Raw genomic sequence first — 20,658 nt, forward strand, 5'->3', positions numbered from 1 at the left:
CTCCTGGATTCAGAGGAGGTCATATCTTATTTTGATGGAGATATCAAGAAAGGCTTTGTGGAGTTATTAGAATTTAAAAAAGTAAATAAAACTTTCACCTGTAAAGACAGCAGTAGGAAATACAACTTCAGTATTAACTGTTTTTAAGAATTTGAAGATGCTTTGTGGGAAAAAAAATTAAAATTTAATTTAGTGTTTGAGATGTAAAGTGAAAGCTGGAAGTCTTGTATTATTACCTTATTAATGCATTTGCTTTAATGTTCAGTTTTAGATGTTTTCATTTCATGCTAAAAAATGCAGGTATTTTTAAAAGGATCAAGAGTCTATGCACTTAAACTGAGTGCTTCCATTGTGCGCTTTTCTAATGTTCACACTAATGATTTTCTTCTGCAGAAACCTGAAAATACCACAAGCCAACCACCTTCTAACCAGCAAGTTGTAGAGGTGGCGATTCCTCATGTAGGGAAATTTATGATTGAGTCAAAGGAGGGGGGTTATGATGACGAGGTACCTTTATTATAGCCCTCTGCACTGTTTCCACTTGTTTTTTGCTATTTAATGCAAGTACTTTGGGCATGCCTGCACCCTCACATTGTCTATTGCTGCATAACATACAGCTTTGCCACCCACAGTCTGAAATTACTTTACCAATTGCTGACAGTACTTCGAATTTCAAATGAAAATTTAAGTAGAAAGCTTATGGATTTGTCAAAAGAATAATTTTATGTTACTAGAGTTAATTCTTTTGTGCAGACATAGGATTTGTTTACTCTCGTGTTGATAGGTTTTGATAAGGTTTGTTTAATTAAATAGAAATTTTGAGCACTTAAAAATATTTTCCTTTCCTACTTTCCTCGAATTATTGATCATAATGCTTTGCCCACCATTTCCTACCAGAAGATCCTACAATCTGATTAGATATAGATTAGATACAGATTAGTGTATAGATAACTGTTTTGTTTTGTTTTCTTCTGCACCCTCTGTGTGACTGAATTGAATGATTCATCAACATGGTCGAATGCCTACCAGTGTTGTATACACTGGGCACCTCCATCTTATCTCTTCTTACTGCTCCACTGTTAATTCTCATCTACTTAGTTTTCTAACAGTATGGAGGCATTTTTGTTTCCCATGATACGGTTCTTGGGAATCCAGATGAAAATTGCTGTTGTCCTGATCCCATAAGATTTTTTTTCCCCTTTACCACTCTTTTCTTTACACTGTTAAGTTTTGATCTTTTCTGTATTTGAGAGGGGGCGAGTAAGCTGTTTCTGAATAGTAACAACAGAAAAGACAGACCCTGGATTCTATCATTTGTTAGTTTTTACTGGCATGGATGAGAACTGAATGTATATTGAATAGTTTTTTCCAAGTAATGTTTTTTTAAGACTTACTTCAAGGTTATAATTAAACTCTTATATGAGTTAATCACCAAAATCAGAGGTGTCATAAAGACATTACTATTACTGTGCTACTATAAGAAAGCATGGGCCATAAAGAGAATAAGAAGCAGGTTTGTGAGTCAGGCACTGGCCAGAAGGATTTTCTGAAGCAGTTAATGTTAGGTATATTGCAACTGTCAGTGTGTACTCCAAAATAAATACTATGAGTAATAGTTTCAGTGAGTCAGAGGTAATGGATGCAGTCTCTTTATTGCTCTAATGTGATAGCTTCATAGTGTCTTGAGTCGTTTCACTTTGCAGATATTTTAAAATACAAACATTTAAGAATACAGTCATCTATTGGTATCCATGGTGGATTGGTTCCAGTACCCTCCCTGTCCCCAGCAGATACGAAAGTCCACAGTTGCCCAGGTCCATTATACAAAATGGCATAGTACATCATAAACTATTATGAAGACAAATAAATACTTAAATATTTGTAGCAGTACGTTTTTCTGTTTAACTATTACCATGTTGGTGCTTGCAGATTATGGAAACTGGCATGTTTTTAATAAAAATGTTAATTTGTTGATCAAGCACCTTAGTGCTGATTTTAGGGTGAGCCTTCTGGCATTTAAAAAAGTAGAATTGTGATTAATCATTTAACACTGCCTTTTGTGCAAGTGCTTATGCTCTTGGCAGAGTTTTGTGTTTTGTGTATGTGTTTTTTTTAATTCGTTGGAGTGATAGTTTAACAGTGCATGTGCCTTGTAACTTTTAAAAATAAGTCATATGGGTACAGGGCTGCTGCTTAGATATTTAGACTGTATGGTTGTACAGGCAGGGGTGCCTGGCCAACTGGCAGAAGTGGAGTTGGAATTGAGCTAATGCTGAGCTCCCCGAACCTTAAAGAAGAGGCATCTTTTTAAATAAAAAGAGTGTTGCTTTTTCTAAATGGTTCTCTTAGAGAGCAGCACATTTTCTAAATTGTTTGTCAAGAGGGGGGTGCCTTTTAAAAAAATTCTTCAGTTCAGACAGGATGCCTTTTTGCACTTTGCACAAAGGCACGATGTCAGCTAACTGTGGCTCTGTATGGAAGATTTCGAGATACTTATATGCATATCAGATCACATTTGCTACAAAAAAAATGCAACGTTTGATTTATAAATAGTGAAAAACAAAGGACTTTTAACATGCATGTAAAAACAAAGGACTTTTAACTTGCATGTAAAGGAATTATTTTGGTTTTTTGATTTTTTTTTTTTATGATAACCATTCAAAAGTTCTTACTTTAAATCCCTTGTGGCAGATCATGATGACACCGAACATGCAAGGTATTATCATGGCGATAGGTAAATCCAGGAATGTATATGACAGGTGTGGCCCTGAAGCAGGGTTCTTTAAGGTACAATGAACATTTTCATTTTATTTATTTATTTTTTAAATAAACTTCTTAAAATGTTTTATTTCCTTGAATTAAATTTGTTTTCCTATATACTTTCTCTCTTCCTATCCATGGCTAATCATGGCCACATAATGTTCTAGGGGTTTCTTTTATGCATGAATCTAAGACTGATTATTTTTAAAGTCAGATAATTAAACAAAAACAGAGCAATTTACCTGAGTTATCCTAATAGTACACCTCTGATTTGTTAGCAGAAATATATTGTATTTGTATTTGAAGCAAATAAAGGGTATTGACGGGCAAAAATAGGAACTGAATAAATGCTTCTGGTAATAGTTTATTTTCTCCTCTGGTAATACTGTTAGTTAATATTACAATATTTTTCTTTAATTTTATTATCATTCATACTAAATTGCTTTCTTCATTTAGTTGTTTCTAAAATGATTCATTCATTTATTATATTTCTTATTTGTTTTCTCCATAATTAATTTTAATATCCTTGTCATTTCAAGACTTGAGACCATCAAGCTGATGAATTATTCCATGACTAAATCTTTATTCCCTCTAATACCAGATCTATTGTTTTGATTATATTATCATTTGTTCTTATATATCTGAAAGATGAAAACACTGTGTTTGGTTTGTCACTTTCTTTAGGTTAACCAAAGCCAATTCATTATTTTACGCCCCCCGGCCCCTTTTAGTGTTTGTTATTTAAAAGAAAAAAAAAAAACAGCTTTATTGAGGTATGGTTCACTTCAACAAAGCTACATGTTCCCTTTCCTGACATTTAAAATCTAAAATTTTCCCTTAATGTTCTATACCACCATTCACTGCAGTCTTTAAGAAACTGCTTATTTTCAGTGTTTCTTTCGGTATATGGTATAAACAAAGGCCTTGTGAATAGTAGCCTTATATCAATAAACACTTTTGAACTGGTTAGAATTAGAGTGACCAATCATCCTGGTATGCCTGGGACTGAAGGGTTTCCTGGGATATAGGACTTAGGTGCTAAACTGTTGAAGTTCTGGCAGGCTGGTCCCAAGATGAGTTGTTCACTCTGTTAAGATCCCATAAGAGAGGTTCAAAACTACTCTTATCAAAAAAAAAAAGGGAAGAAAGGAAGAAAGAAAAGAAAAACAACTTTTATGTTTAAAAATTAATCCTTATTTCCGGGCAGTCTACATTTCTTTTCTTAGAAAACACTAAATATGTGTGTTCAAAAGTTTTCTTCTATTTCTTATGGAAGAGTTATCTGTCATTGATAGTACCATTGTCATCTTTGTCAAGTTGGGTATCTTTATCTATCTTCCAGTTGAACTGGAAACTTCACTTTTATTAAATTAATACCTGCATATATTTTAAAGAGCCAACTAATTATACATACCACAAACAACAGTCACATCATATCCCTCCCACCCCCAGCTCTGGTAACAGCTTTCAGTTATTTCATCAAATCCTTTTGGCATTAATTCTATATCTTTAAGTAGAATGCTTGTGATTTTGTGATTCTTAGTTTACACATTTCCTGTTGAAAACCCTACCATGGGACGTGAATGATGAGCCCTCTTTCTTCTCCTGCCCCATATACACGCACCAGCACATACAGTTTTCATTCCTCCATCAACATACACACACACACACACACACACACACACACAATATGTGTATAAGAACCTTGTCATTTGATTAATTCAGAATCCTCAGCTTGTATTATTATTTCTTATGTGCTACTCAGGGTTGAACTAAGTCATACATATTATTACTTTTACTTCTCTTCCCTCATCTGTCATTTTCCTTGGAATCGGTTGTTTTGTTTTTTGTTTGCTTAGTTTTTTGCTCTGTTCTTTGTCAGCTTTATTTTCTTGTAGAATTCTATTCTGGAGCTTTATGACCTGCTCCAGTTTGCATTGGTTTTCCTTTATTCTATAACTGATGTCTTGAGATCTCCTTTCATCATCACTTTGGGAATGCCCTTTGCATCTTATCCTTTGTGTATTTTCTGTATCTCATATATTTGTCTTTTTAAATGTACCCTCTGATTTTGATGCAGCACAAAATCTCTGAAGTTTATATTTGTGTATATTTTCATCTATTGGTAATTGAGGAATATGTAGGTGAACATTATCAGTTTAGAATCAATGTATACTTTTGGTTTGGGTAAATGATTAGCATTTGGAAAATTCTAGCTGATAATATAAAATTTGAGAAAATTTGTCATATAAATAACAAAAATAACATATACGGATGCAATCATTCAGTAATATAGAGGTGTCTTAAATAAAACTAATAACAACAGTCTCTGCTTCTGCCCTGTTGTAACCACTTCTAACATTTGTATAACCTCTCTGGTTTTTTCCTTTTGTTTTTAAAGACATGCATATATAGAGAAATTTTTTAACTTTTACTCTTCATATTATTTTGTAACTTATATCACTCAGAAATATATTGTGGGTATTCTTAAAGTTAAGACAATATATCTACCACATTATCTACACCACCTGCATTTAGTATTCTATGGTATAGATGTACTCTCATTTATTATATATTACTCTCTCTGCGGACATATGTCCTATATTTTTTCCCAGTCTGCCATTTCTGTTTGAATTTAGTTTATGGTACCTTTTTCCATAAAGAAGTTTTAAAAATACTGTGCTATCTATACTATCTTTCTTCTCCTTTCTGGATTCTGGAGTTTCACTGCTATACAAAAAGTCTTCTTCAACCTAAGGTATTATATATTTTCTGGAATATTTTCTTAAAACGCTTTTCTTAATAAATTTTTATTTCATAAATTTAAAAATACCCTATTTACATTTAACTCAGTAGCATTTTATTTGGGCTTTCTGCATTCTATATTAATAAAAAAATTGCTGTAAGTTTTTATTTGGGGGCTGTCTTCCTCAGGTTTGATGTCATGCTTATTAAGTTCATTTACTAAATTCATTTAGTAAATGGATTTGAGCTCTCCTGTTTTTCTTTAACTCTAGTGTAGTTTACATAGGAATTAGCTGTTCCATAAGAGTAAACTAGAACTCACTCGTAAAACCATATGAGCTTAGCCCCTTTTTTTGGTTATAGGTCTTTTGACAGACTTTTGGTTCCTTTTACAGCAGTTGACCTTTTAATTGTTCTATATGTTCTTGGCAATTGACTCTAATCATTATCGACATTCGGTATTTAAATCACAAGATATATATATAGCACAGAATCTAACATATGATTCCTTTTGTCTTCCTATATTCCCTAAATCAGATGTAATATAGTTTTAATTTTCTTCCTTTTTAATGCTTAGTTTATTATAAATTGAGGGAAAGAGTTTTGTTTTTTGGGTTTTTTTCTTCTATCGTGTCATATTACCCAAAAAAACTTTGTTGGGTTTATTTTATATTAGCTTTTTGGCTGTGAGAAGAAGTTTTTCAACTCTGTGCATGTTTAAGTACTTCTGTATATGGATTTCCTAATGCATTATGATCAGAACAATTTTTAAAATGTTATGTATATTTGCTAGTAGTAAAACCATGTGATGAAAATGTTCGCTTTGTTACTGATAAAAAGATAAGTTGGGAAGTGAAACTTACATCTAGCTGGGTAAGTGGATTTGCTAAGAATGAACTTTTGAATTAGGAAGGGTTACCAACCCAGTCAGTCACAGTTCCTATTTCAACCACAGGCCCTCCCACATGGGAGTCTGCCCCTGTACACAGAATATTAAAGAGTTAATAGGCAGGCAGATCTGGAAAAACAAATGAGAAAAGACATTTACCTAAGTCCTTTTCCCAAGTTGTGACTTTATTTATTAAGATTAGTTTTCACTGTTAGCAGAAAGTCCCCAAATCATAGTGGCTTAAAGACAGAAGTTTCTGTCATGTAAAAACAAAATCCAGGGAAAGTCAGTACAAGGCTACTGTGATGAGCAAAAAATAAAAGCCAGAAGGAAAAAAAGGAATAATATTCTCAAAGTACTAGTTGCCTGTATGTATATGTACAGGGATGGGAGTGGGAGGGTCACATCATAATTATAATCATGGGATTAGTATAACTTTTTTCATTTACTTTCAAAGACATTAAATTTCTTTTTTGTACATTTTTTTTTTTTGTCTGTACCTATTAAAGTGCCCTTAGGATTTTAATGAAGCAGTAACACTTCTATATTATGAAACTTTTTTTCCTTACTGGTTATTTCATTGCTTCATAACAATTGTTCCCAGTTGACATAACTTTATTAGTTTGTTTTTTACTTTATAAATGCCTATTATTGTTACCCCTCTGTATATTCAGTAGTTATAAAAATATTTTTATTAAGATGTAAAGCATGCTGAAAAGAACACAGTTCGTGAGTTTACAGCCTGTGAATTATCACAGAGTGCACATATTCATGTAACTATCAACCAGGCCAAGAAATAGAACATTACATTATTCCAGAAATTACCTTTGTTTCTTCTTTCTATGAACTACACTTTCCCCCTATCCAAAAGTAGATGTTATCTGAACTTCTAACAATGTGAGTAAGTTTTCTTGTTGAACTTTATATACCTAGAATCTTTTACTATAGGTCCTTTTGTGTCTGGCTGCTTTTACTGAAGAACATGTTTGGAGCTTCATATATATTATTGGATATAGTTAGAATTTGTTCATTCTCTTATGGTATTCCGTTGTGTGACTACACTATTTTTTTTTTCTATTCTATTGATGGGCATATTCAAAAGGTATTACCTGCTTGTATCAAGGTACTGTACTAAATCCAATGAATATAGCTGGGGAAATGATGGACTGAGTTCCTGCCTTAATGAAGCTTATTTTCTAGGGGGAAGCAAACACTAATTAGAGTCATAGTTAGTATGTTAAAGGAGCAGTTTGTGGAAAGAGACCTTATAATGGAAAAACAGAGCTGTTTTCTAGAGGGCTTCTTAGAGAAAGTGATGTTTAAACTAATAAAATATACATATACCAAAACATAGAATGTAAACATTTCTCTCTCACTTTTTAATTTTCACTCCACAGTTAGCTTCTATTGATTATTTCTTGAGACTGATACTCAGTACTCATCCATACATTATAATTTAAATAAAAATAGAAGTATGCTCTTTCTATCTTTTCTTTTTCTAGTTCATGTAATGTGGTGGATGATTATTCATGTCATGATTTGTAGATTTATTGTTTTTCATAGGTACATTTTATTTCCTGTTGAGCTTACCAAAATTTATTTAAACATTTTTTTAGAGCAAGGCATTCCAGTTTTTTCCTTGTTATGACAAACATGGATGGATCTAGTGATGGATCTGGCCACCATAAAGGCTGATGGGATTAGTATCTCAGAATTCTTACAGCTTATTCATGGCCTAGGTTAGAAAGTTCTGTCCCAGGCGAGCTGTTATTGGCAAAGGCTCTATGTTCAGATGCCTGGGTTTAAATTCTAGCTGTATCACTTAATAATTGTGTGATCTTAGGCAATTTACTGACATTATCCCAGCCATTTTTTTTCAAATTTATAAATGAGAAGTTATCTTGAGAATTAAATGAGATAATCCATGTAGACATCATTGGACAGTGTCTGTCACATAAAGTGTCAGTGTCACATAACACTCACAAATTGTAACTTTTATTAAATTCATCATTACCATTTTTGTTGCTGGGCATTTAGGTCATTTCCAGTATTTTTGTGAACATTCTTGTACATATATCATTTGAAAACTCATGTGAACATAACGTAGTAGAATTTCCAATGTACTGTCATTGATGCTTAGCTGACAAAATGATATAAAAAGGGTAATCCCATTATTTTATGTATCTTTGATCTTTAGTTAGGCTAAGTATCTTTCTGTAAATTTTTTGGCAGTTGGTATTTCTTATGTTAACTGCCTGTCCATTTTTTGCACACTTTTTTTGTTTCTTTTTTTTTAAGTTAAATGAGCATCTGATCTGATTCATCTATAATTTGAACATTGTATTTTGTGGTTTGTCGTTTATCTTTAAATTTGTTTTTGGTGTCTTAACTGTACATAATGTTTTTAATCTTATAAAATATAGCAATATTTCCTTAATGGATTTGAGACTATATAATCACTTCTAAAATTCTGCAAATCTTTGTTACTTTAATGATTTCTATTGTTTGATTCCCAGATATATTTCAGTTTTCCCCCAATAGAGAAATAGCCAAAAAGTCCAAATGTATCATGACTAATAACACTTTGACTAATGCATTCTTTGCACACTGACTTAAAATACTGTATCGTATATTAAATCCCATTTATAAATGGGTCTCTTTGGGTCTCTCTGTTCCATTGATCATTTTTCTGTTTTTGAACATTACACTTATTTATATTATGTAATATATTTTGATATTTTGTAGTAGAAACACCTTGATTTATTTTCTTTTATAAATGGAAAGTTTGGCAAGTTTCATTTTTTCTTTTTTGATAATTTTTAACCAACTGCAACTTGTCTCCTTAAATCCTTTCAGAATTTGATTGTACTTGCATTATATTAAGTTACAGTGAGGTGGATAATTATATTTTTCAGTATTTTGAGTCTTCTCAGAAAGGAACATGATATGCGTCTTCAGTTTTTGGTCCTCTCTTATGTCCTTAAGTAGGGTTTTATAATTTTACTTCATAATGGTCTTATACCTTCTTTTATAATCTAATCTTAGGTATATAAAAATTATTTCTGTGAATTGAGTTGTTTATCCTCACTTTTAATACCAAATTATTGGTAGGGTAAGTTGTGGAAAAACTAATTACTTTTATGTATTTATATTGTATTCAATTACTTTAATGAACCCTTTATATTTTCTAATAATTTTTTGGTTGATTCTCTTGATTATTTCAGTAAACTGCCTCCCAATAACTATCTCATTATTGGGATAATTTCCATTATACTTATTTCTTATTTCTGGTTTTATTATGTTGACCAGCCTTTTCAGAATATAAATAACAAAATAATGGTAGTAAACTCCTTTGTTTAGTTCCTGAGTGTAATGTGAATGTTTCTAGTGTTTTATTATTAAATAGAATGTGTAGTATTGGTTTTTTACAGATCCTCTCTTATACATTTAAAAGCACTTTCTTAAATTTACAGTTTTCTTTTAAACTGGTTGGTATTAGAATTTAGATAATTTTTTAATGCATCTATTTGAGATGCTGAACAGATTTCTCCTTAATCCTTGCAAAGTAAGGATCTTAGCATTTGTCTTTTTTTTAATCATTGTAAATACTGTCTGTTCCTATATATTCTTTATGTACACAAGGTAGTTTATCAAAAATAGATGTGGGTCTTGGCATCTATGTTCACTGACAAAATTGATCTATGCTTCCTTTTTAAAAAAATATTTGTCAATTTTTGATATTCAGATTATACTAGTTTTATATAATCATTAAGGAGGCTTTCCCCCTTTTTCGGGTTCAGAGCAGTTCAGATATAGGAATCATCTGGTCTTTGAAGATCTGACATGACAGCACAGCTCTAAAACAGAATGGGCCTAATTCCTTTATTGGGCATAGATCTTAGGCAACCTTTTCAATTATTTATATTTTTTCTGCATCTCTCCAGTTTTTCTGCCTCTTAAAGTAATTCTGATAACTTATAGTTTCCTAGATGATCATCTATTTAATAAAGATGTTATGGTTTATTGGCATAAAGTTATGTATTATTATTTTATAAATTTTAAAACTTTTTCCTGTATTTTTGGTATTATCACCTTCCTTATTTCTGGTGGTGTTTTCTCCATTTTTTTGGTCTTCCATTCAGCTTTTTGGAAAGAAAAAGCCTTTGGTGGTCTTTATCTAATTGCCACATTATTTTATTTCTTCTACTTTATTTTGGTTTATTTTCTTTTTCTAGCTTCTTGAAGTAAATGTTATTCTGTATTGCTTAAGCTGGAATTTTCCTTTACCAATTTGGCTGTGTCCTTTAGGTTTAGAGATCTCATATTCCCAATATTAAGATAATTTTGATTCCTTTGTTCCAAGAATAATTTAGAACAGTATTTTAAAATTCCTAAGTGTTTAGTTTGGGAATTATCTTTATTTTTAATTCCTATTTATATTACATTGTGCTCAAAGAATATAACCTATATGATTCTGACCCTCTGGAATTTGAAATAGTTTTTCTTCATCTCGTAGTACACTATCAGTTTTTAAAATAAACAATTTTAAAAATAAAATGATATACCTAGCTTTCTGAATTTTACTCCAACTGATTTTCCCTTAGATCTTACTGCCTCCAGAATATACTGTATGTTTGTATTTTTGACATTTTCTAATGTATACATATACTTACATCAAAATAGTCTATAAGAAGTTATAAATTCAGAATATGTTTTATCATATGATTTAGAAAAGTAGAAAAAAGTCTTAAGTAGAAATCGTTTGGAAGAAGATTTCAAAAGAGAGAGACTTTAACTAGTCTCATTGAATGAGTCATGTGTGGCTAGATGGGGAACGATCAAGGACATCATGCATGTAGAGAACTTAAGGAGCAAAGACGTGTGCATTTGTGGGGAGTCGAACCTGATCTGGGTAGAAGAGTAACAGGAAATAAGACTGAATAGGTTAACACTGAGCCTGATTAGTAGGACCATGTTAAATGTTAATAGTAGATTGTGTACAGCTGTCCTACATATACCAGTGTGGAACACCTTGTTGAAAATCTGAAGGAATATGTATGGTTGCAGTATATTGTAGAAGTCAGAAAACTCGAGAAGGAAGTTCATCAACAAAAATAAATAGTTGATAAATTAACTTGTGCTGATAAAATGTGGTATTTTGTGTTTGAAAAATTGCTCCTAGATATTTAGAAGTACCTTTCTACCTCTACTGGTTTAATAAAACACCTATAGATTATGACTTTGGCATTTACTCATTAAAATTGGGAGAATCTTAAATAGAGCAAAATCAAGAGATAATCTTAGAGTTAAAGATGATGTATATTCTAGCTCTCTAATAGAAATCTATTTACTATTTATAAAAAAAATCACAGCCTGTGATTTGAAGGCAGGTGGGAGAATGGATAATCATTTAGTGTTGTAATTCCTTATGTCTAAACCTATAATATTATTTAAGAGACAAATTTATTTTATTCTGTTCATACTAATTTCGGCCAAAAGCATGATATCTGAAATATTTAAATATCCAAAAACCTTCTAATAGCCTATGGCAATCATTGTCTAAGAGCCATAATAAGGAAGAACAGTTATTTATTGTTTTTCTTTTATACTTATTCTCAAATTCCATATAGTTCAGTTATTAAATGACCATGTGCCTTTTTTCAAATTGGAAAAATTTTTAATTTCAAATTGGGAAGATTAAAGAGTTTATAAGCAAAACATGCTGTAAAGTGAGCCATGATAGTCTTACATGACTAAATATAGTTAATTTTCATGGCTGTTTTTAACCACAGTGGTAACACTTTAGAATGACATGTATATTGAAAATAAAATTGGAATAAATTATTTTAGCTATAGAGTAATTATTTTACTCTATTTATAATGCTAAGCTATATATCAGTAGAAAGGATTATTAGCTCCCCTAAGAATATATAACTAGAGTATTTTATTTACTGTTTTTCAGTTACATTGTCTCACTTCTATAAAATACAGCCCCATAGGTGGTAGTTTCTGGATGGCCAAGAATTGCTTAGGAAAGGCATGCATTTAAAAGAAAAGAGAAAAACCCTTTCCAGTAGAATGGACTTTTTGTAAAATATATTTTGCATGTAGCCCCAAATGTTTTATGGTTAGCAGAGTTAAAATTTAGATGTGTCTAATATAAGTGAATATTTTTAAAGTGTTATCTTTAACTATATGGGCTTCTTATTTATAGTAGTATTTGATAAATAACTGTACACATATTTCTTTATGAGCAGATATTTTTCAAATCATTTGCTTATGTGTGGGAACATCCATTATAATATGAATTCTAAGGTGTTTATAAAGAAAAAGTAAGCTCAAGTATCAAGGTAGTAATAGTGATATTATGCATTAATAATCATTACACTGATAAAATTCAAATATTTTTGAAACAATGAAAAATTTATTTTATGGTAAATAAAAAACTTGCTTTTTCATCCCTTATTTGTCAGGTCTACAGTTGAAGTTAATTGTGGTGATGTTATGCATTTAAGAGCCAGCCATTTTCTTTCAGATATGGGTATTCTAGGGAACTGCAGTTCAGCTCTAGAATTTGAAACATTAGAGGGGTACATCAAACTGAGCGTAAGTTAGGTGATACACCTAGTATCTCTGTCTTATGCCTCTGAATAGACTTTGACCAGGCTCTGATAAGTTTTACGAAGTTACTCACATGGTAAGCTTAGATGTATTTAAACTATGGAACATGGGACAATATTCTTAGATGTACTACTACCTTATTGTAATATTTTAAAAGGAAAACATATTTCACTGTAAGGATAATTAAGTTATAATATTGAAAGCTTTTAATTATTATAATTATAATTATAATTATAATTGACATTGTCTTATATTTTCTAGGCAATTAAGTTGGAATATTCAAGGTTGGTTAAATTGGCCCAAGAAGATACCCCACCAGAAACAGACTATCGTTTACATCATGTAGTAGTCTACTTTATCCAGAATCAGGCTCCAAAGAAAATCATTGAGAAAACATTGCTAGAACAATTTGGAGATAGAAATTTGAGTTTTGATGAAAGGTAATTTGAAAATGTTAAATATCTTATTCGTATGCTCAAATTGTCCTTGTCTTTTTTATAGCTCCCAGTGCAATTTTTGAGTGTTTATTTTACACATACACAGACATATTTCAATAAATACAGTACAAAATTTGACTTCACTTAATTTGAACAATTGCTTTGTAATTTACTTGGGATTTATAATCATGACCTTTAAAAGTTTGAAGTAGAAATAATTTAGATCACTTTAGTACATTTTAATTGTGAACTAAGGTACTGAGCTAGGCAATGTAAAGATACACAGAAGAGTATAATATAATTATCACTGCCCTTTTTGGGACTTAATATTTGAATTTCTCAACCTCTCTACTATGGATATTTGGGGCCAAATAATTTTTTGTTTTTGAGGGGGCTATCCTGTAATTTGTAGGATATTTAGTAATGTTCCTGGCCTCTACCCACTAAATGCCAGTAGTACCCTCCAACTGGTGACAATCCATACTGTCTCCAAATACTGCCAAATATCCCCTGAGGGAGCAAAATCACCCTTGTTTGAGAACCACTGGAGAAAAGTAATTAGTCATATGTACAAATAAAGTAATTAAACATCTCCTGACATAAAGAGAAGGCTTAGAATGGTTAAATTAATTTTGGTTTACCAAAAAATGTTTTCTCTTAGAAACTCCTATAAAATTATTTACTAATGTTAAAAATTTAAATTTAATCTAGTTAGAATGAATACTATTTAAAAAAATTTAAGCCTCAGGTAAAGATCCAAAGTACTGAAAAGTTATTTTAGAATACAGAAACATTTATACTATCTTGGAGTTCATTGTAAACACATTTTAATTCTGAAGTAAATGATTATCCTTTCATGAATGTCTCAAAAATACTGAATTAAAAATATGTGAGTAGAGAAGAGCGTGAGGGAAAACAAAGCATCTAGGTTTAATTTCTGCCTCACCATGTGTCTGCTGTGAAATTTAGGATTAAGTGAAATAATACAGGTAAATGGTTTTGAGTATTATCATAGACAGTAAATGCTCAGTGAGTATTGGCTATTAATATTTTTATTAGTAGTAAGGTTGGCATCACTTATTTTGTTACATATGACTGTGAAGAGCTCAGAAGCTATAATCCTCATTATCTGGACTGTCAGTATACTATGTTCCAATGAGCATGTGCTATTGAATTTGAGGAAGATACTTACAGAGTACTCACATTGATTTTTCAGTCTTTTGCAGTTATTTGCCCTGGCAACTAAAAATAGTTTGTTTTAAGAAATCTAATTTATCTTATGCTTGTAATCCAGAGTAAAATGTGTGTGATAACTAAATATATTTTGGGGAGATTCCTTTAGTAATGGTTCTGATCATAAAATCTATTGAAATGTTTCCATTCCTACCTGGAATGATAGGCACATTTTTGGATTCCTTTTTACTATTTATGAATAATACCATTTGGGGGGAAATAAGATTTCATGTCTCTGGAGTTTACTTAATAATACATTATAAATTTTTAATTTTTTTTACATATTCAATCTTTATTAATAGAATATAATTTAAAAGCCATATGTGTCAATAAATATAACATGGTAAATTTGAATTAGAATTATTGCTTCTGTCTTCTTTATATACTTTGTAACTATCTGGTATTGTCCAAAAAACACATTTTTCACTTAAGTTATTTGAAAGTTGTTTCCTCAAAAAAATATTGCTCAGTGATAATGGATTTCATTTTCATATGTGTTGGGTAGTCTAGTTTTGTGTAACACATGTTTTTCAGTTTTTATGGAGTTTGCTTTTGATTTAGAAATACATTTCTTTTATTTGAAGGTGTCACAACATAATGAAAGTTGCTCAAGCCAAAATTGAAATGATAAAGCCTGAAGAAGTAAACTTGGAGGAGTATGAGGTAATGTGCCTTTTGAGAGGTTGAACTGTAGATTGAGGAATTGTTTAATTCAGTAATCTTTCAGCACAGCTAAGCACGTGAGAAAATTTGACATAGAGTGTTGAAGTAACTTGCCTAAAGTTCTCATAGCTTCACGTCACAACTTTGTTAACAGAACCTATGTTCTTAAATACTGTACTACAGTGAAGCCATGCTATATTTTTTCTTTGCTTCATCAGATATTTTGGGGGGAAGTTAGAAATTCGTTTTAATCATTGTATGCCATATATATTTGTCATTATTGGACAGTGTTGTGTGAGAGATCTCGAGCACACACATGAGCACTCGTATCATTCCTGTGGTACTTTTTGTGGAAAATATTCTCTTTGTGTTAACTTTGGCTTTAAAACTAATATTTTTTTAAGTTACCAGTTCAAACACCTAGTATTTTTTCAGGCTTTTAAATTTAACTTTATACATTGTCTTTTCAAAAACTTATAAATTTGGTAAATTTTAACTTGCTTTCATGAGTGCCTTTGATTAATGACTGCTCTCATTTACAAACTTAATTACTTTATATTCCCTTAAACAATTAGTGTAATTCACTACATTAACAGATAAAAGGAAGGATACAGAAAACAGTCATTTTTTAATAATATCATATTTCTCCACTTATTTTTTGTTTTGTGTTGTATTATTTTTAACATTTTTATTGGAGTATAATTGCTTTACAATGTTGTGTTTCTGCTGTGTAACAAAGTGAATCAGCTATATGTATACATATATCTCCATATCTCCTCCCTCTTGTGTCTCCCTCCCACCCTCCCTATCCCACCCCACTAGGTGGACACAAAGCACCGAGCTGATTTCCCTGTGCTATGCAGCTGCTTCCCACTAGCTATCTATTTTACATTTGGTAGTGTATATATGTCCATGCCACTCTCTCCCTTCATCCCAGCTTACCCTTCCACTTCCCCACGTCCTCAAGTCCATTCTCTACATCTGTGTCTTTATTCCTGTCCTGCCCCTAGGTTCTTCAGAACCTTTTTTTTTTTTTTTAGATTCCATATATATGTGTTAAAATACAATATTTGTTTTTCTCTTTCTGACTTACTTCACTCTGTAGGACAGACTCTAGGTCTATCCACCTCATTACAAATAGCTCAGTTTCATTTCTTTTTATGACTGAGTAATATTCCATTGTATATATGTGCCACATCTTCTTTATCCATTCATCTGTCGATGGACACTTAGGTTGCTTCCATGTCCTGGCTATTGTAAATAGAGCTGCAGTGACCATTGTGGTACATGACTCTTTTTGAATTATGGTTTTCTCACGGTATATGCCCAGTAGTGGGATTGCTGGGTCATATGATAGTTATATTTTTAGTTTTCTAAGGAACCTCCATACTGTTCTTCATAGTGGCTGTATCAATTTACATTCCCACCAACAGTGCAAGAGGGTTCCCTTTTCTCCACACCCTCTCCAGCACTTATTGTTTGTAGATTTTTTTTTTTTGTGGTACGCGGTCCCCTCACTGTTGTGGCCTCTCCCGTTGTGGAGCACGTGCTCCGGACATGCAGGCTCAGCGGCCATGGCTCACGGGCCCAGCCTCTCCGCGGCATGTGGGATCCTCCCGGACCGGGGCACGAATCCGTGTCCCCTGCATCGGCAGGCGGACTGTCAACCACTGCACCACCAGGGAAGCCCCTGTTTGTAGATTTTTTGATGATGGCCATTCTGACTGGTGTGAGGTGATACCTCATTGTTGTTTTGATTTGCATTTCTCTAACAATTAGTGATGTTGAGCATCCTTTCATGTGTTTCTTGGCAATCTGTATATCTTCTTTGGAGAAACAAGGTAGCTACTTTTATCTACTAAAGAGTGTCTTGAAAAACAAAAACAAATATCATAAAGAAATCTGAACATTGAAAGCTTTCCTTTGTGATCAAGAAAAAGACAGGCATGTATGCCATTACCACTTCTATTCAGCATTGTACTGGAAATTCAGGGACAGTAAGGCAACAAAAAATAAAGCAAAAAATAAGAGATTGCAAAAGAAGAAACAAAGTTATCATTATTTGCAGATTTTATACCTAGAAAATACAAAATCTACAGATAAATTTATTGGAGATAAAGATAATAAGAGAGCTCTGTAACATACAAGTCTTATTTCTAATATCAGTTCTATTCCTTTATACCAGTAACAAATAATCATATAGAAATTCTTAAGAATAGCAGCATTTTTAGTAGTACCCAAACTGTGGAGTACCTAGAAGCAAATTTAGCAAAAATTGTGCATGACTTTAGGAGACATTATAAAGAAGACCTAAACAAATGGATATATGTATCGTATCGTGTTTAGGAAACTTGGTATTGTAAAGATGTCAGTTTTCCCCAAAATGGTTTATTGTTACTGTGCTGTTTCTGTCAGACTTCTAACAAGTTGTTTTATGGAGCTTTAATAAGCTGGTTCAAAAATTTTATGGAAATGCAAAGATCTCACTCTAGTCCTGACATTCTTGAAGAAGAACAAGGTAGGAAGGCTTTTTACTTGAAATCAATACAAATTATCTTAACCTTTATGCTTTATAATAATATTAGCATAAGAAGAGGTAAATTCGAGCAATAAAGCAGAATAGAAAATCTAGGAACACAGCCACAAATAAATGGACACACAATACATGCCAGAGATGGCAGGCAAATTGGTTGCTAACTCTACCCTTGTCTCCAAGATTCAAGTAACATGGGACTTGATTTTTTTTATTGTGATTTGATTCTACAGTCTCTCTACAAGCATGCTTCATCAGATTGGCTTCAGCATATTTTTATTATGAAAACTTCTCATATTTTTTCTAACTGCAGAGCCACTAAGTCTTATATGTGTTTACATGACATGTTTTTGGATTCTGTATATCCCACATATCTTTGTCTTGCCCTAAGTCACACATCAGCAAACCTTGCCCACAAACCAAATCCAGCTCACCACCTGCTTTTTTTAAATAAAGTTTTATTGGAACACAAGCCATTTGTTTAGGTATTGCATATCAGCACTTTCACACTACAACTGCAGGGATGAGTAACTGCAACAGAGACTGCATGGCCTGCAAAGCCTGAAACGTTTATTGTCTAACCCTTTAAAGAAAAAGTTTACCTACTTAACAACTTCTAAGGTGATTCTAATGACAAGCGAGTGGTAATTTGAACACTTCCCCCAGAAAAGTTAACTTTATGCTTGCAAGACAATTTTACCTTTATTTGTTATTAAGGTTTACTAATAGTGTGGAAAGTATGCCTTCTAAAATTAAAAATTAAAATGATTCATATTCAAGTAGAATGTAGCTGGTCAGTAACTGGCCTGTATGTTTCTTATTTTCATTTACTTATAATAATATGTATATAAAAGCTTTCACACTTCTATCATCACTATCTCCTTTAGGTTAGTCCTATATTGAATTTTAGTTATGATTTTCCTTGAATCAATTTTTATTAAGTAAGTTAAGAAAAAAATCTTGATTTTTTTTTTTTAATCATTTTCTAGAGTTATAAGTTGTGAGTTCTGAATCATTTACTCACATTACATGCCCAGTAATTGTGAGTTGTTTTGGAGGAGAGGCTGTTGAAATGTGAAATGCATCTATCTTTTTCACCATAGCTCAGCTGAAAAGAGTATTCAGCAACCATATTTAAAATTTAACACAAATTTGGGAAAATTAAAAGGTTAAATAAATTTATTATGATGTAACTTTTTTTTTTCTTTCAGTTCCTTAAAACTGTGCTTCAAATAACAGTCTTCAAGCTTTGCTTCCTGTTAGAGGAGTTAGCTTCATTTACCTTCTACCTTCAATGTGATGTAGATCTATAATAATATTTTTTTAATTTAAGTGTATTTGCTTTACATTATATTAGTTTCAGGTGTACAGCATAGGTTCAGTATGTTTACAGATTATACTCCATTAAAAGTTATTACAAGATAATAGCTATAATTCCCTGTGCTAGACAATATATCCTTGCTGCTTATCTATTTTATACATAGTATTTTGTATTTTGTAATCCTGTACCCCTATCGCACTCCTCCTTTCCCTCTCCCCATGGGTAACAGTATGGAGGTTCCTCAAAAAAATGAAAATAGAACCATCAATATAATCCAGCAATTCACTCCTCGGTATATGCCTGGAAAAAATGAAAACACTAATTTGAAAAGATACATGCACCCCAAATATTTTATAATGATATCTTAATAATAAAATTTTAACTGAAGAATTTTTGAGAGAGAGAGATGACCTACCTGAGTGATTGTCTTGCCTTTGTATTTCTGTTTTCTTCTAGTGAGTCGTTGTTTAATTTCTCATCAATGTCTAATAATTTTTACATTTATTATTATACCAATAAATCGTTTTGTATGTAAGATAGTAAAGTCTTGATTTAGGTCTAGTTTATCTTTAATTATGAACTCTTTGCTTCTGTTAATTCAAGCAGTTATCAAAACAATGTATTTATAAGCAGTTTTCATTGTAGTTTTAATATCTATATACTTTTACTATTTTCTTTCACCTACAGGAATGGCATCAGGATTATAGAAAATTCAGGGAAACAACCATGTATCTCATAATTGGGCTAGAAAATTTTCAAAGAGAAAGGTAAGGCAAGATGGACACACATGAAAAGGAGAGCTTAATTTTTGTATTCTATTCAGATGTGACCTCATCTATAGAAAAGGTTTTGTTCACAGTGTATATTTTCAATAAATGTTTTATTTTAGAACAGTCTTAGATTTACAGAGAAATTGCAAAATTAATACAAAGAGTTCCCATATACTCCACATACAATATATTTTCCATTTTAAGCTAAATCGGTAAAGCTGGCGTTATTGTCATTGTTTTTATCAGCTCTCAAACACTAAAATTGAAACTTAGAATAGAATAGGATTAGATTGAAGCCAAGAAGTTTGCTGGGGACCGAAGAAGCTGGTAGCCCAGCAAATGGAATTCTTTGTATTCTCCAGCATCTACCTTCCAGTCACTAGCCTTTTTCCTGTTCTTTCTGAGTTTAATCTTGACTTCAAATTAGAGATAGTGTTTCTAATCTGTCTCTTTCTCTGAACTTCCAGGTACTATAAAAAATATAGCTGCAGAAAACTAATCACTTGTCTTCTAAATACTGCGACTGTAAATATTTTAGATTACTTCTCATACAAATTACAGATGGTTTTAAAGGAATTTCTGCTTTTTAAATTGCAATCATTGTTATTGAGAAGAAAAGGATACATATTGATTTATTGACCATTATAGATTATTCACTAATGTGTATTTACTTATTATCCATGTAT

At 31.8% G+C, this 20,658-nt stretch overlaps 1 protein-coding gene across 2 annotated transcripts in view; it reads left to right on the forward strand.

Annotated features, from left to right (window-relative positions):
- USP25 (ubiquitin specific peptidase 25) overlaps positions 1-20,658 on the forward strand; it is a 139,476-nt gene that overhangs the window by 111,060 nt on the left and 7,758 nt on the right. The window contains exons 19-23 of one of the 2 annotated variants that reach the window (XM_082625213.1): positions 394-507; positions 2,692-2,787; positions 13,277-13,455; positions 15,270-15,348; positions 19,890-19,969. In XM_082625213.1, coding sequence (XP_082481339.1) covers positions 394-507; positions 2,692-2,787; positions 13,277-13,455; positions 15,270-15,348; positions 19,890-19,969 — 548 coding nt within the window. The remainder of the gene's footprint in view (positions 1-393; positions 508-2,691; positions 2,788-13,276; positions 13,456-15,269; positions 15,349-19,889; positions 19,970-20,658) is intronic. The other variant, XM_082625214.1, reaches the window with a different exon arrangement.

The sequence above is a fragment of the Mesoplodon mirus genome, assembly GCF_964341445.2.
Source record: "Mesoplodon mirus genome assembly, chromosome: 6".
Classification (NCBI taxonomy): Eukaryota; Metazoa; Chordata; class Mammalia; order Artiodactyla; family Ziphiidae; genus Mesoplodon; species Mesoplodon mirus.